The sequence below is a fragment of the Macadamia integrifolia genome, chromosome 6 (assembly GCF_013358625.1).
Source record: "Macadamia integrifolia cultivar HAES 741 chromosome 6, SCU_Mint_v3, whole genome shotgun sequence".
NCBI classification, from domain to species: Eukaryota; Viridiplantae; Streptophyta; class Magnoliopsida; order Proteales; family Proteaceae; genus Macadamia; species Macadamia integrifolia.
The window spans coordinates 28,059,229-28,074,304 of NC_056562.1; the positions used below are offsets into that span (position 1 = coordinate 28,059,229).

At 37.4% G+C, this 15,076-nt stretch overlaps 2 protein-coding genes across 2 annotated transcripts; one reads left to right on the forward strand and one right to left on the reverse strand.

Annotated features, from left to right (window-relative positions):
• Positions 1–1,152: 1,152 nt before the first annotated feature.
• On the reverse strand, positions 1,153–3,821 carry LOC122081289. The gene is made up of 8 exons (XM_042648338.1): positions 3,602–3,821; positions 3,373–3,519; positions 3,171–3,268; positions 2,179–2,251; positions 2,034–2,094; positions 1,850–1,935; positions 1,671–1,760; positions 1,153–1,560 (listed from the first exon to the last, which is right to left on the reverse strand). Exons 1-8 carry the CDS (start codon positions 3,710–3,712, stop codon positions 1,498–1,500), a joined length of 729 nt encoding a protein of 242 aa, XP_042504272.1. The 5' UTR covers positions 3,713–3,821; the 3' UTR covers positions 1,153–1,497.
• Positions 3,822–8,338: 4,517 nt separating this feature from the next.
• Positions 8,339–10,728, forward strand: LOC122081096 (non-specific lipid transfer protein GPI-anchored 9-like). Its single transcript, XM_042648066.1, has 3 exons — positions 8,339–8,814; positions 9,132–9,194; positions 10,405–10,728. The coding sequence occupies exons 1-3, from the start codon at positions 8,499–8,501 to the stop codon at positions 10,506–10,508; spliced, it is 483 nt and encodes a 160-aa protein (XP_042504000.1). The 5' UTR covers positions 8,339–8,498; the 3' UTR covers positions 10,509–10,728.
• Positions 10,729–15,076: the final 4,348 nt, after the last annotated feature.

Consider the following 15,076-nt stretch of genomic DNA (forward strand, 5'->3'; position numbering starts at 1 on the left):
GTGAAATGACCACCCTGCCCTTGTTGAATTCTTGTGAGCAAGCATCCATTGGCCCAGACGCTGGCACCTAACAACATAACCTGCCAGCCTTCCATTTTTGGTATGCACTTGGCAGCCTTTTTTTTCCCCTTTGTTTCGGCTGGAAAATTTTGCAATGTTTTGATGTAAAATAATAGACATACCCAAAGACCCAGGGAAGGAGATAGGGAGCAATACTAGGATTAGAGAGAAGAAATAGAAGGCTTGAAATTAAGCATGCTAGAAGGAACTAGGTTAATAAGGTGGGCAACAATGAGAACGGCATTGACCCATAGGTATTTGGGAACACTAGTAGAGCAACACATGAGAGCCCGAGCGATGTCAAAAACATAATGGTTCTTGCGCTCAGGAATCCCATTTTGTTCAAATGTCCGAACACAAGAGACATGAGAGATAATGCCATGAGATTCAAGGTATTGCTGAAAGATACCATCTATATACTCCGTGCCATTATCATTACGAAGGATCGGACCCGAACAGTGGTATTAAACTGTATTCAAGTCATAGCATGAAAAGACTTAAAACAAGAGAAGACATCAGACTCAATCTGCAAAAGATACACCCATATAAGACAAGTACAATTATCAATAAAAGTAATAAACCAACGAAAGCCATTCCTATCAGGCTTTTGTTTGATTATGCGTCTTATTTATTTATTTTTTTTTTCATCCATTTCTTGCATTTCAAAAATAACCTAGAATAAGAGAATTTGAGTCAAAGTTGGGCAAAGGCTTCCAACATGTAATAGAGTGTGCCATGGGGCTTTCAACTATTATTCAAATCAGTAGTTTAGTAATTTATCTGAGGGGATTAAACCCCATCAGAAGTGGGATCTGGATCCTTTACAGCATAGATATAAATAGATTTCGATCTGACAACCAAAAGAATCAAAAGAAAACAAAGCGCACACCCACTACAAATCCACCTTGAGTTATCATCCATTCTTTTGAGTCAGGTATTTTAGCCCATGCCCCCAGAATGCAATGCTAGAGGGAGAGGGATTGCCAAAGTGATCTTTATCTTAAATTAAGAGCAGCTTCAGAGCGAGCCAATGTGTCTCTACACATGGAATTTAAACTTCAATGAGAGAGCTGGAAAAACAAAGGATAGAGGTTGAGGGAAGTACATCCAATGTATGATCTTAATATGGATTTGAGGTAGGAGTCAACTTTGAACATAAAGCATAGAACAATAATCAACTTGATCCTTCAAAAAAGGGATAGAAGAACAGAAATCAATACAAAAAGCCTTATGTAATCCTTTCTTTTCCCTTCCTTTTTACCTATCATGGACTGTGTCTGAAATCTGAGTACAATAATTTATCAACCTTAACTCTGTTGATGCAGAAATTTAGCCTTTTTTATGCAATGTGGAAATGCAAGAAGCTCTTGAGCCAAACTTGTTGGGACTACCCGTGAAGACAGAGAGGGCAGGTATTTACAGGTTCCCACCTGGACTTCAAACTGTAATGTACTTGAGAACAGCTCCACGGACTTTCTCCATGAATTCTGCTGCTTGTTTCTGAGAAAAGAGTGGGAAAAAGAATGTTTCAGGTTAAACAGTTAGTGATAACTGAAGATACCAATCAATACCAGTTCAAGATAAGAAAGGAAGTTTGTAATTGTTCTCACCTGGCCACTCTTGTGAGCATTTGCTATGTTTTCATCAAGGAGTGTCAGTAATGATCTATTGAGTTTATTTCGCTCAACCATCTCCAATAACTGACCAGCAGAAATGATTCACCTTTTAGCAACATAGAAGGATCAAAACTTGAAGTCTCAAAAAGTGTAGAAAGTAGATTTTATCATACAGTTGCTTTGACATCCTTAGATGTCAAAATCTTGGTTAGGCTTTCTTTCGCCTTAATGATGTCCGCTTGCATTTTATCATAAGCTTCTGCAACAATGAGCAAGTGATTTAATTATTTCTTTCGAAAACGAAGGGAGTATGAGAATTCTTTGGCACCAACACATCAGGTTCTAAGTTCTAAAAACCTGTTCCTTCAAGCAGAACCTTTTGCATTGTCTCGAGCTCAGCCAATCTGTCTTCCATAGCCTGCCAAGCCACTGTGATAATTAAATGCAGCCCTTATATCTAATCATATGTGGAGTGAAATTTAACTTCAAATTTGAAGATAACCTCAGTTCTTGGCACAGCAAATCTTAGTTGGCCCAACTCAAATTGCATGTGTGCGAAAAACTCCTGATTCAATCTGTGAAACCTCAGGTATTAACAGGGATGGCAGATATTTCTGTTATTCACACAAAAATGTCTCTGTTCTTCAAAGAGAATGAATTGAAGCAGCATAGCCCATGGCACTCATGAAACGATGGAGAAAGTAAGCAATATTGCAAGGGCGAATAACAAAGTTGTGAGAACAGGTCGGGTCTTTGACTTACAATACACAGCCATAGATGAACCGTTAAATGAACTGACATACTAGAGAGAAAAAAAAGGACGTACCCAGTGCATTAGGCTCCCACCTCAGCGGGTTTGAGGAGGGTCAACATACGTAGCCTATCCTAAATTTGTGGAGTAGAGAGGCTGTTTCTCAACTCAAACCCGTGAGTGGAGAGGATGTTTCTCAACTCAAACCCGTAACCACTGGGTCACAATGAAGCAACCTTAAAGTTGCCCGAGGTCCGCCCTCAAACAGACATACTAGAGCAAAGAGATCTAATGTGTAAGACTAGGGTCAACATACGTAGCCTACCCTCAATTTGTGGAGTGGAGAGGCTGTTTCTCAACTCAAACCGCAACCACTGGGTCGCAATGAAGCAACCTTAAAGTTGCCTGAGGTCCGCCCTCAAACCGCTCAAACAGGCATACTAGAGCAAAGAGATCTAATGCATAAGGTAAGGGTTGAGGGGGATCGGTTTCGTCTGTGTTTGAAAGAACATGATTCACCAAATGCTGTCCAGATTGTGTTACAGAATTGAGTAATTCAGATAAAGCGTAGTGTGATTTGTAGCGTAGCTTGAACGGGAAACATAAAATTAATAGCAGGAAGAACAGTGTCGATCTTAACCAGTGACTAAGTAAAACTAGTGAACATGTAGAAGGCAATGCTGAACAAATAGTGAAAATAAATTAGTATCACAGAATAGAGAGATTAAGAATTGAGAACTCACTTATGCCTTAACCTCGCAATCTCGAATTCAAGCTCCTGAGCTTCAGTATCCAGAAAATACTCTATTGTCTCTGCTGGTGTGTCTGGCAATTCGCGAGACTAAGAATGACAAAAGTACAGAACACAGATACTTTACAATTGAAATTCGACAACCCAAATCAGGAGAAAAAAAGAAGGGGGATAGTTGGATTTGTTTGAATTGCCTGACGAAGAGCTCGGCGACGCTCTTGTTCTTCGCGGACATGGGTTTGGAAGGCTTCCCGAGCTTCAGCATCTTTCTCAAGACGTCTCTGAAACTCTCTTCGAGCTAGGTGTCCCGTCTGTGGCGGCCCATATAGGCGTTCGGGGTCCTTGAAAATACGTAGAAAAATTCGTTTACAGAAATGTGAAAACAAAACAAAAGGATAAGGAGGAGACGAAGAATAGCCATACCCATCCAACACAGAAAATTCTGGGTCGCGAACGCGAAGTCGAAGTGGAACTGAGTCCTCTCCCCCCACTCCTTCCGAATACGCTCGCAGATGCGATGCTGAGAGCGGCCATCGTTGGCTCCCTCTACAATCTACAACTCCAACCTTCCGCCCCTTCACTCGCTTTGCGCTTCCACCATTCTCCATTATCCGTTATCCTTTTGGCTGTATTGTTTGGCTTGTACTCGACTGCTTGTACCAATCATTTGCCTACACTCTACAGTAGTCAAGAAATGAATAGAAAAGAATTAAAAAATAAATAAAGAGATATCTAAATAAGGACTAAAAGTGAATATTATATTTGAAATCTCATTGTTTTGGTCGATATTTTGCTCAATTTTTTATGGCACAAGGTTTTGCATCGCTGCACAGAATCGTTGGATGAGGGTTAAGGGTCTAAGGTGCATCCTTTTTATCTTCATTCAAAGATTGCATGCATGGTAATGAACTTTTTCTTCTTTTTTTTTTTTTTTTCTTATCATGTGGGTTACGTCACGTTTCATATAAATTGATGTTTAAGATTTCTCATGCATATTTAAGATTTCTTTATTTCTTGATAATCTAGTGGAAGGAAGTTCTTGTCCTATCACTATTTGAACGGTTGATTATAGGTTCAAGTTGGCATGCTTCACTATCATTTATTGGTTTTACAGAAGTGTTGTTTGTTGTATAGGGACTTCAACCTGAGGTTATGATTACTATCATGGAGCACCCTTTTCGTCTAAAAAAAAAAAAAAAAATTCTTATTTTCTTAAAATCTCAATTTTACCCTGGGCCAACTCCCTCCTCCCTCTTCCCTCTCTTTACAACCTCACCTCACCCTTCCTCCCTGCAAACCTACTTTGCACTACGAACTCCACCTCCTGCCATCCACCCTCCATCTCCTACTCTCACTCTCCCCTCCCCTATTGTAGCAATGGGGTGTGATTTCAGGTGTGAGCATGGGTGTTGGTCACAAAAAGGGCACGAGTGCGGGCAACGATGATGGTGCAGGTCCAAAGGGGTAGTGATGATTGCAATACTAATAGCAAAGAGGAGGAGTGCCTCAATAGGAGGCAAAAGGACCACAGTTCTAATGAGTGGGTTGCAACGACGGAGTTGTGGAGAGATTAATGGAAGTCTATTTAATTTTTAGCTTGCAAGGACAATATAGAGGCCGTATATGTGGATGTTGCATGTCACAGGTTCCACCCAGGAGAAGGCCGAGGCAGGGGAGAGTGGGGTGGGGTGTAGGGTACGTAAGGGGACAGAGAAGTAGGAGGGCCAATCAGATACATACCTTAATCCATAGGGCATATGGAAATTGGGGTATGAGGAGTGGATTAAGAAATTTTTAATTTAACGTCCCTTTCTTTTCTTGACTATATTGTGAATTCTCTACTGAGGATATCACTCTATGTATCATTATCAATGTCACATGAAAATTTTCTCTTACACGGTGATATGTAGGGAACTCTCCCCCTACCTTATAATCATTTGATATATTTTTGGAAAAGCATGGAGTTCTCCTTAAGATGCAGTGAGGGGAATTCTTTGACTATAGGGCTTTAGATGTACGTTGTAGGGATATCAAAAGAGTGTTTTGGAAAATATACTAAAACTCTATAGGAATTTGTGAACCCTAGAATGGTGCGATGAACCTTCCGTGAGGAGGAAAACTTTATCGTTTATAATTATAGACCTTATCTATATCCAGTGAAAATACGTCAAATAATATTCATATGTAATGTAGAGAGGACATTAAAAAAAAAAAAAAAAAATGGTATATATTCTGCCAATCTCATCGTCAAGTTTCAAGTTAAATCTCAATCTAATTTGGTTGGACCACTTGCACCACATGTTAATATAATTACTTGCAAATTATTTGAAATGTTTATACCATTCGAAAAGTAAGGTGTTTATATAATTACCTGCAAATTATTTGAATTGTTTATACCATTCGAAAATTAAGGAACCATTTGATAATATTAATTTGGACACATTTTTATTTAAAAAAAAAAAATAGAAACAAATTTTATATCATAAAGGGTGAATGATATCTAGGATGCCCAACTTTTCGTGAAACTGCAGCTAAGGTACCCAATCTTTCACTTATTGTGTTTAGGTACTAAACCCAACTAACATTAAGCACATTAATAGTTTTTAAAGAAAATTTCAGTTTTACCTTAATAGATCTTAGCTATTCTTCTTATTGTAAATCTAAGATATTGCTCATCTCTCACCCTAACTATTCTTCCTCACCACCCTCATCACTCTCCTAGTCCCCTGTACCGTGGCTACCGCCCCCATCCCTAACCTCTGCACGATTCTTCTTCCCCACCCCAACCACTCCCCTATCCTACCATCCCTATCCCCCACCTCTCAATGACCTGTTTTTATCCAACCGCCTTCTACCTCTACTATTTTTCTTTTCCAACCCCAAAACACTCACCCGTAGCATCTCAATGCCCATTCCCATTTTACTGTTCTTCTTCCCCACCCCTATCATTTCTATGTACCACCCCGACCCCCACTCCCACTCCCACTCCCACTCCCACTATTCTTCTTACCACCCCATCTCCCATCTCTTGATAGAGGGGAAGCAAATCCTATACTTCCACAAGGTCAACAACAAAAATAAAGTCAACACTAATCCTCACTTAATATATCAGTGCTGAAGTCAAGTTAACTGTTTAACTGAAAAATATTTCAAAACACATCCTACCATTATAGGATTCCACCATTATAAGCCACAACTTTTGACCTTTCTATAAAACGAGGGCAACAATTGTGTTTTCTGCACCAAATTAGGCTAGGAATCAATCGGATCAAATTTCAATGTTGAAAATAATTCCCTTTTCACATAAGAAGCTTCTCATTGAATCAAGTTTCTAAATTTGAAGCGGTTTATCAATTATTGGTTTAATTTTCATAAGCATAAAAGGTTTAGAAACGTTGGGAATTCATAATAGCCAACTATTACTGTCTTATTTAAAAATCTCTATAAGACTGAAACCATGACGGATATAATGAATTTTTTATATTATTTTTTTACTTTATCAGTCTTGTGGATAAATAAACAAACATCTAATCTGCATAGTTTTTTTTTTTTAAAATGATAATTTAGTATGCATAGTTACATGGCGAAACATTTGGCATGCATACTCGCATGGCGAAACATTTGGGTATTGCATGGTCATATTTAGGGGTGTCAATCGATCGGGGCCTAATCGTGCTTAACCACTTAGAAGCTTTACACCGTGAACGCCCGTTTAAGTAAACGGACCTAGCTTTGGGAGACATGGTACGGTTAATAATCTGGTTAGTCGGTCTCGGGCTTTAATCGAGCTACCATATTGTAGAGACGCAACCCTAAAACGATGCAAAAGATAATGAAAAAACAAGAACAAGCAATGCATACAGATTTAAGAGGTTCGGTAAGATTGTTTGCATCCCCGGTGAGATGAGATCCTGACTCACTATCAATGGAGAATAAGGTTACAACTCTCGTCCCTCACACCTCTTAGTATTGCTTGTATTGCAGAGAAAGAAACTCTCACTACAAATATATAGTGGGACCACCGTCCGGCCTGTCGAGGCGCTGCACCAGTACTCACTGAATTAAAATGTGACAGAATACAAGACATCGTACACCAACACCATAAACGGGCCTTAATTGGGCCTTTACCGGGCTATAGACTTATTTAACTTTAAACGGGTTTTAAACGGATCCTCTTAAAAATTGTTCTATTAAATGTGCTTGAAGAGGAATACCAAAAAAATGAGGCAAAGATGGGCATAGCAAAAAAAAAAAAGATCCAATAGTTAAAATGAATTAAGCCAAAGATGTGCAAAGTAATTAAATTACTAAAATACTCGATTTTTAACCCACGAAATTCAAATCAATTAAACTATGCCTACATAACCTAAGTTTATTAAGTTCAAATCAATTAAACTATGCATAAAAAAGATGAATGTTCATATAACAATTACTACCATTTCAATTGTACATATCACATACCCTTAGGACTAAATACAAATAGTATTAAAAAAAAAAAATACAAGTAGTATTAAAGGGGTCGGGCTAGGTCGGGTTTAAAGGAGTCGGTTCAAATCTGGCATATAAATGTGTTGGGCCAGTCAGGCGCCTATCGGGCTAGGTGGCTACACAGTGTACTATCTATTTATAAAAGCTCGACATATTTATTAATTGAGCCGGTTTAAGTCGGGTCATAAACATATCGGGCTTGATCAAACCTATCGGTGCGGGCTTGAAATTGAAACCCCTAGTCATATTCCACTCCTTGATTCTTAGTATTTTGTACCCCAGTCTTGTCTATTTCATGCCAGTATTCACATTGTATTTTTTGACTTGTTTTAAATGAAATTTCTAATAACCGAAAAAAAATAATAATAATAAAAAACCCTTCAATATGTGAATGTTAGGTACCTTATATATATTTACCAAAAAAATAAAATAAAAAATTAATAACTTAGGTGTCATATACCTTATTCCTTAAGTCTCAAGGAAGGGTCTTCAAGTCAAGCAACTCAAGCTACTTTTCTGTTTTGGTAGAAGCACTATCACGTAACATACCAAAAAGAAATAAAAGCAAAGCATATGTACACACTATAGTCTCTGTCTTTCTGGACTCGTGTATACCCTAGACTCTGGATTCGTGGGCGGTTGGAAATTTATTAAAGTGACATTTTATCTAAAGAGCCTAAAAAGGTACGCGGAGGAGAGAACGGAGCTATATAAAGGTAGACTTGTGTGGAGTGTGGAGTGTGGAGTGTGGAGTGACATTTTTTGATTCACATTTGGTTTGAGATTCGAGAACTAATCAGAGATTGGGAGAGAGGTATTCTGGAAGACGGAAATGGGAAATTGGGCGATGGTGGTGTTGGCGATTCTGATGGTAACGGCAACGGTGAGGGTGGCTGAAGGGCAAGGAAGCGGTAGTACACCGTCGTGTGCGGCGGCTTTGGTGCCATGCGCGGACTACCTTAACTCCACGAAGCCACCGGCCTCTTGCTGTACACCTCTCCGCCAGGCCGTGGCTACACAACTCAAATGCCTATGCAATCTCCTCAACGACACTTCCTTGTTTAATAGTTTGCATATCAATATGACCCAAGCCCTCGAGCTTCCCAAGTATTGCGGAGTCAATGACACTACTACCGCCTGCCGCAAATGTATGTACTGCTAACCATGTTCCTCTTTTCTAATTTTCTGTTTCTTTATCTCTGCCTCCGCTTCTAAATCTGTATCGATAGATCAATCGATCGGTCGATTGACGTCGGTAGAATGATAAAAAATGGCCTCGCTTGAATTTCTGGCGATCGATGCTCGTTCTTTTTCTTCAAAATTAGGGTTTTTTCCCCTTAAAAAAATTTGAAATGTCGAAAACCCAGTGGATTTACTCTGAAAGGATTTCTTCTTGCAGAATAAGCTTATTAATGGATGTTTATTTATCTATTATTTAGTTATAATTCTATATTTCTTTGTACAGTTTCAGCTCTATCTCCCTCATCGGCTGATACTACTACTACTACTACTACTCCACCACCTCCAGGTACCTCTCTCTCACTCTCTTTTTCCGTGATCCATTAATATAAAATTCTAGATTTAATCTTTAACAAAAAAAGAATTAGAACTTTCACCTGATAAATGTGGAGTGATTATCTAGGACTAATCAAGCTAGGAACAGGGAGTAATTTGAGGTAGTGCTAGGCAGGCATGCATTGATGGAAGGATTGGAGATAAAAAAAGCAAGCACATGGCAAGCAAGACATTAAAAACCTCCACCTTCTTCTTGACTTAATGTATCCCATGTCATTCAGCCCTTGCCAAATCTTTTCAACCCTCATTATTGGTTGCTCTTAATAAGTGAAGTGAAGAGAAAAAAATAGAAAATACTTAAATTTACTCTTAGCAATTTATAACATAAAAATGTGAATGGTTCTTAAACAAAATAGGAACAATCAGGACTGATGTTGTGAACCTGTTATTTAATGATCCTGCCTGACAATTTGTCCCCTCCAACAATCAATTTGATCAGATGATCTTTAGTCATCTGGTCTATAAGTTGGGGGATCTCTTAATCCCCCCCCCCCCCCTTCTAACCCATTCAAAATAGTAACCAAAGGCTCCACCCAAAAAAGTTGTGGTTCAGATCATCTCTTCACTCTGTCATTTTTGGCCCATCCATTATTTCTTTGCAGTCTCAATCCTGTGGAGGACCATTCAACAAGTTAAGGGCCTAAACCTGATGCTAGGTTGTTCCATTTAAAATATTTTCTATTCCGAATCAGCTCTGCGAATTGATTTTTAGTTTTCTGATTTATACATTACCTGTTTTAGCTTTTGAACCTTCAGCTTCAATATATATTTCCTTTGCCATTCAAGTCAATGCAGGTGGTAAAATATTGTTAAAAAAGGTAAAATAAAGAACTTGAATGGGATTAATTGATCAAGCTGATATCCAGTGTAGTTGATCTTTTAAACTGAATCCATCCAAGGTTGGGTCTTGATCTTCTTAACATGGGATTGGGATAAGTTACTGGGAGATTTTGGGGGGTGGGGAGGGGGCTTCATGTCATCCATTCATATTGTCGATCTTTTTATTTTTTATTTCTCATAGACTAGCTAAAGAAAAGGTAGCTCAAAAACTACCCAAAAAAAAAAAGGTGTAATTGAAAACACTATGGTTGAGCTCATTCTATATCAAATCTTATGGTCCCCTCCCCCCCTCTTCTAATATGCAATAATTTGCATTATGACAGGAGCAACTGGCAATGGCGTGGGGAAGCTACCTTGGAATGGGATGTCTTGTTTACTTGTACTTTTGGCTTTTATGGAGGTCATTAGGGACTTCTCTGTGCTTTAAATCCGTGCTTGAGAGCTCTACTTATTTGCAGGTTTTCTTCCTCGTTCGTGCATTCTATTGATTTAAATTTTGCGGGTCTCCTTTGTTTCCCAAATCGCTTTTCAATGTCTGTTTCAGTGTAGTTTATTTCCCTCACCCAGCTTAGTTTACACAGCAGCCCTTGTTTGTGCTATTTAGTAGTGATATTATAATGATGGTATTTTATATGGTGTTAGCCTTAGATTTGTTTCCAAGGTTTGCTAATAGTGCATTTAATTTGAAGAGTTAAGAAGCATTTAAGCAGAGTTCCACAAGAGCCATCTTGGAGTTTCTGTTTCTCTGACTTATGGTGCTAAATATGCCAAATTAAATGATTTCATTGGTTGTGCCCCTTAACAACCCCCGGGAAGCTTAAATTCATCCAATCATTTATATGTACAACATTTAAGGTGGATCTGTTTGTCTGTAGGCCTTGATTGTTGCTCCAGAGCTCCATACAAGTTTTGTAATTAGACCTTAGACATTCGCAATCCTCTGTTGCTGACTTGCTGTTATAGATGCTCAACTGGCCTTTATCATGGAATGATTGACCTTTGTTGGTAGCTAGAGTTGATTAAGCCATTCTGGTCTATTTGATAGATTGGCCTCTTATTAATTTCATTTCTATCTAAGTTACAAACCCCATCATCTATTGGACATATATTTTTCATTTCAAGTGTCATAAAAGTTTTTCTACACCAGCGTAATTTTTTGTTACATGGAGGGTGATGTGGTAATTTCAAACATATGGGTTCCTAGGTATCGATGTGAATTAGACACAAAAAATATCAGTCCTGTCAATTATATTCCCTCCCATATGGTCATGAACCTCTTTTAACATTTGGAACTTTTCAAGGATAGTGTTCTATATTTTTCATGCTTCAGTTTGCCGCTTGGCAAATTCCATTTAGGTTGAAACTTTACATGTGCCATTTGGATCTATTTGTTTACAAAATTCAAACCCTATCCAATGTACCACATGGCATAACTTGGGTTGCTGGTGTAAGGAGGTATTGGCTTTTAACCTTCAGCTATTAATCCAATATATAATGATGAACTGGGTTTCTGCTGAAACTTCTACCAGAAAAAAAAAAAAAAAAAGTAAAGCGAAGTGAGGGTGATATGGGCTTGTTTACAAAGTTTCGGTACCAAATACCAATTAAATTGCCCAATGATTTTATGATTTTATCTGTTCCATGGTGGAAATCTGCAAGTTACTTTGGTGTTTTTTTTTTTTTTTTTTTTTTTTTTTTTAAGCATGGCATTCTTTCTAGTTACTATGCTAGTTTGCCAGGTCTTCCATCACATAGATTAACCCATATATTGATGTAGCATATAGTGAAGAGTTATGCTTCACTAGGCATAGTGATATAAATGCCTAGTGAAATAAAAGGATTATAAAAGTATATATGCTAATGGAAATTATTTCACAATTATTTAAAGGGAGAGGGTTGGGTATGTTATCAACTTTCGGTAAGCTGGTGGCTTGCACCAATCATAGTGTTGGACACAAGATGACACATGTTGGGTACTTTGGCAATCTGTCTAGTCTTTTTTTTAATTTAAAATAGGAAAAAAGAATCATGTCAATCTGGCATAAAACACGACAAGCATGAAATGATCGTGCTCCCTTTGCCGTGTGCTCAAGATGCTTTTGTGTACCCTTCCATTAGCCCGTGCATCCAACATTTCCTACTCCAGAATAATAGGGTTCATTTTCATAGCCTACTTAGTTAAGTTTGTCAAAAGTCTACTATTTTGGGTCATGTGGATACTTTTTGTCAAATTGATAAGTTTGTAAAGAGTACTATTTTGGGTCATGTGGCCAATTATGCCTATGCACCTCGCTTCAGTCCCTTTGTTTTTCCACTTGGGAAATTCCTTTGATGTGAAACTTGATATGTAGGTAATGGAAATGGAGGTCTATTTGTTCATAAAATTTAACTCAATTTGACATGGAAGACCCATTTTGGAAACCTATATGTAAAAGTTTTTGTGATCGGTAACCCATGAACAAAATTGATAAGGTGGGGTGCACAACTATTTTGCCATGTGAAAGAGTGATATGGCAAAAATCAATTGTTGGATATCTAGTGAATAATTAAGATAGCTCAAGTATCAAATTTCAGCTGCAAATTCAGTTATGTACCCTCCCATCTATTTCTTTTCTATGTCAGATGACGATGCACCCATCGTATGCCATGCACCCTCTTGATAGTTTTGATTTTTTTATTTATATTTTGTTTTACCATTTGACCAATTCCATTATTGCAACTTTAAGTGATCGGCAAACTTACCCATCACAGAACCCTGAGCAAGCAGTAATATAGAACCTCCATATTTGGCTAAAGAATTTACCTTTGTAGTTTTTCCACTTAACAATATACTTTGACGGACTAGTGGACATAGAATCTTAACCAAGGAATTGACTTAATGCGTCAATAAAATATTATAATATATTCAGATTCTGGACTCTATACAAATGCCACCAAGTTGGAAATTTCGTCTAACTATATTCAACGAACTCCCACTTGATATTGTCCCTATTAGGGAAGTGAATTACTTATTGGAAATTTCTTCCATTCACAAAATAATATTGTGATTCCAATTAGGGGTGTCAATTCCAAGCTCACACCGGTAGGCCCAATCGAGTCCGACTTGTTTATGGTCCAACTTAGACCGGTCCGATTAATAAACATGTTAGGCCTAAATCCGATCCATTTATAAATAGGTAGTACACAGTGCAAGGGGAAAGCCTGATGGGCCTCTTGAATGGCTTGGCCCGGCCCATTTACAAGTCCGACTCAGACCCTAGTTATTAAATTCTCCAAATTATTCGTGAATAATTCTATTTTTTGTTAATCAAAGGTGTCTAGGCCAGCTTACGCGCACCTCAACTAATCCTCGAGGAGACTAGCACAACAATCCATCGCCATGATCTTTACATAAATCGCAGATGCACAAATGGGGAATTGAACCTGAGATCGTGCGCCTAATCCACACAATCCCCAGTTCGCCTTAACCATCTAGGCAACCTATGGGTGGGTATAAAATGAATAAGAAAACACACACACACTCACTCACTCACGCAATGTGTACGACAGAGTTCGATCCCACAACCTCTTCCCTTGGGTGTTGGCACCACACGAATAATTCTGTCCGAGTCCGAATCAAAAAAAAAATCTCGAATTTTATATACTTTTTTAAAATTCACGAATAATTCACCGAACTGAATTTTATCCGAATTATAACTTAAAAAAAAAAAACTTTATCTTGAATAAGTCAATAAGCCTTTACAAAATAGTGTGGTTACTATGCATTTATTATCTTAATGTTATTTTTCTTCTTTTTTTAATAGAAATCGACAAAGCTTATCTTTCCTGAGATAATCTCTCACTTCTTACAAAAAAAAAAAAAATCTCTCACCCTATTTTGGTTTGACTAAGTCTTACAATCGTTACTCTCTCTCTAGTCTTTAAGGTGAACATGCATGGTGGATGACATGAATCTAGCTAAATTTGTACTCAGTCCCCCCTCTCAATCTCTCTTTCTCTGATTCAATTATTTAAGTAATAGGAAATGAATTTAGAAAAAAAAAAAAAGAGAGCTAAATATAATATTTTTATCTTTAAAATTTTAATTTTTATATCATTTGTATGTTATGTACATATGATAATTGATAGATAATATGAAACAAGTATTGCAAATATTAAAAATAACATCTGAATTTTTTGTCCGCTTTTTATTTTTGTAAACGAATAATTCCCAAATCCGAATCCGAACTCGAATTTTATTATCTTTGTTTTTTTTACGGATATTTTGACCGAATCGTTGAATTAATGAAAAGCATTAATCCGAATAATTCTTCATCCGAATAATTCCCGAATCCAAATTTAATAACTATGACTCAAACTGACACATTTAGCTTGACCTCTTACATAGGAATTTAAATTTTTTTTTTTTGGATAAAATAAGGTATATATTGATAATTTTATCAATTATTGATTGTAATTGATTGTAGTTCTTTTCAAAACTGTTGATAATTTAACAAAATAAATTAAAGTATCTTAAATATCAGAAATGTATAGACTGTTTAAGGCTTTATTGGTATATTACCCTGTTTAAGGCCTGATCATATCCTGATTAGCTTGATTAAAGCCCGGAACCCGAATGAGTCCAACATGACACCGACTGAGATCAACTCATTCTTTAAATAGGTAGGTCATGGTCCGAGGACATAGGTTTTCCAAGCCCAACCGATTGATACCCCTAATTCTAACGCACCAGTTATTAGTCACTATTGCCATCAACCTTTAGTACAACAAAATGCTCAACATTCACTTGCAATAATAAAGGGACATCTTAAGTTCGAAGACTAAATTACCATTGATGATAATTTTATACAAATATGCAACATACAATCTGCCGTTGATGATAATTTTATACAAATATACGACACACATGAGTACTCACGCTTATATTTCCAAATCTCATTTACAATAAATTATACAATGTAATAACCTTATGAATTGAAAGCCTAGTTGAGTTTC

Bases quoted from the DNA above. Each gene is read 5' to 3' on its own strand.
- LOC122081289 (XM_042648338.1), bottom strand. From the start codon at position 3,712: ATGGCCGCTCTCAGCATCGCATCTGCGAGCGTATTCGGAAGGAGTGGG. The intron at 3,520-3,601 runs GTATGGCTATTC...CGTATTTTCAAG, and splicing joins GAATTTTCTGTGTTGGATGG to GACCCCGAACGCCTATATGG. The intron at 2,252-3,170 runs GTGAGTTCTCAA...GAGGTTTCACAG, and splicing joins ATTGCGAGGTTAAGGCATAA to ATTGAATCAGGAGTTTTTCG.
- LOC122081096 (XM_042648066.1), top strand. From the start codon at position 8,499: ATGGGAAATTGGGCGATGGTGGTGTTGGCGATTCTGATGGTAACGGCA. The intron at 8,815-9,131 runs GTATGTACTGCT...TTCTTTGTACAG, and splicing joins TACTACCGCCTGCCGCAAAT to TTTCAGCTCTATCTCCCTCA. The intron at 9,195-10,404 runs GTACCTCTCTCT...GCATTATGACAG, and splicing joins TACTACTCCACCACCTCCAG to GAGCAACTGGCAATGGCGTG.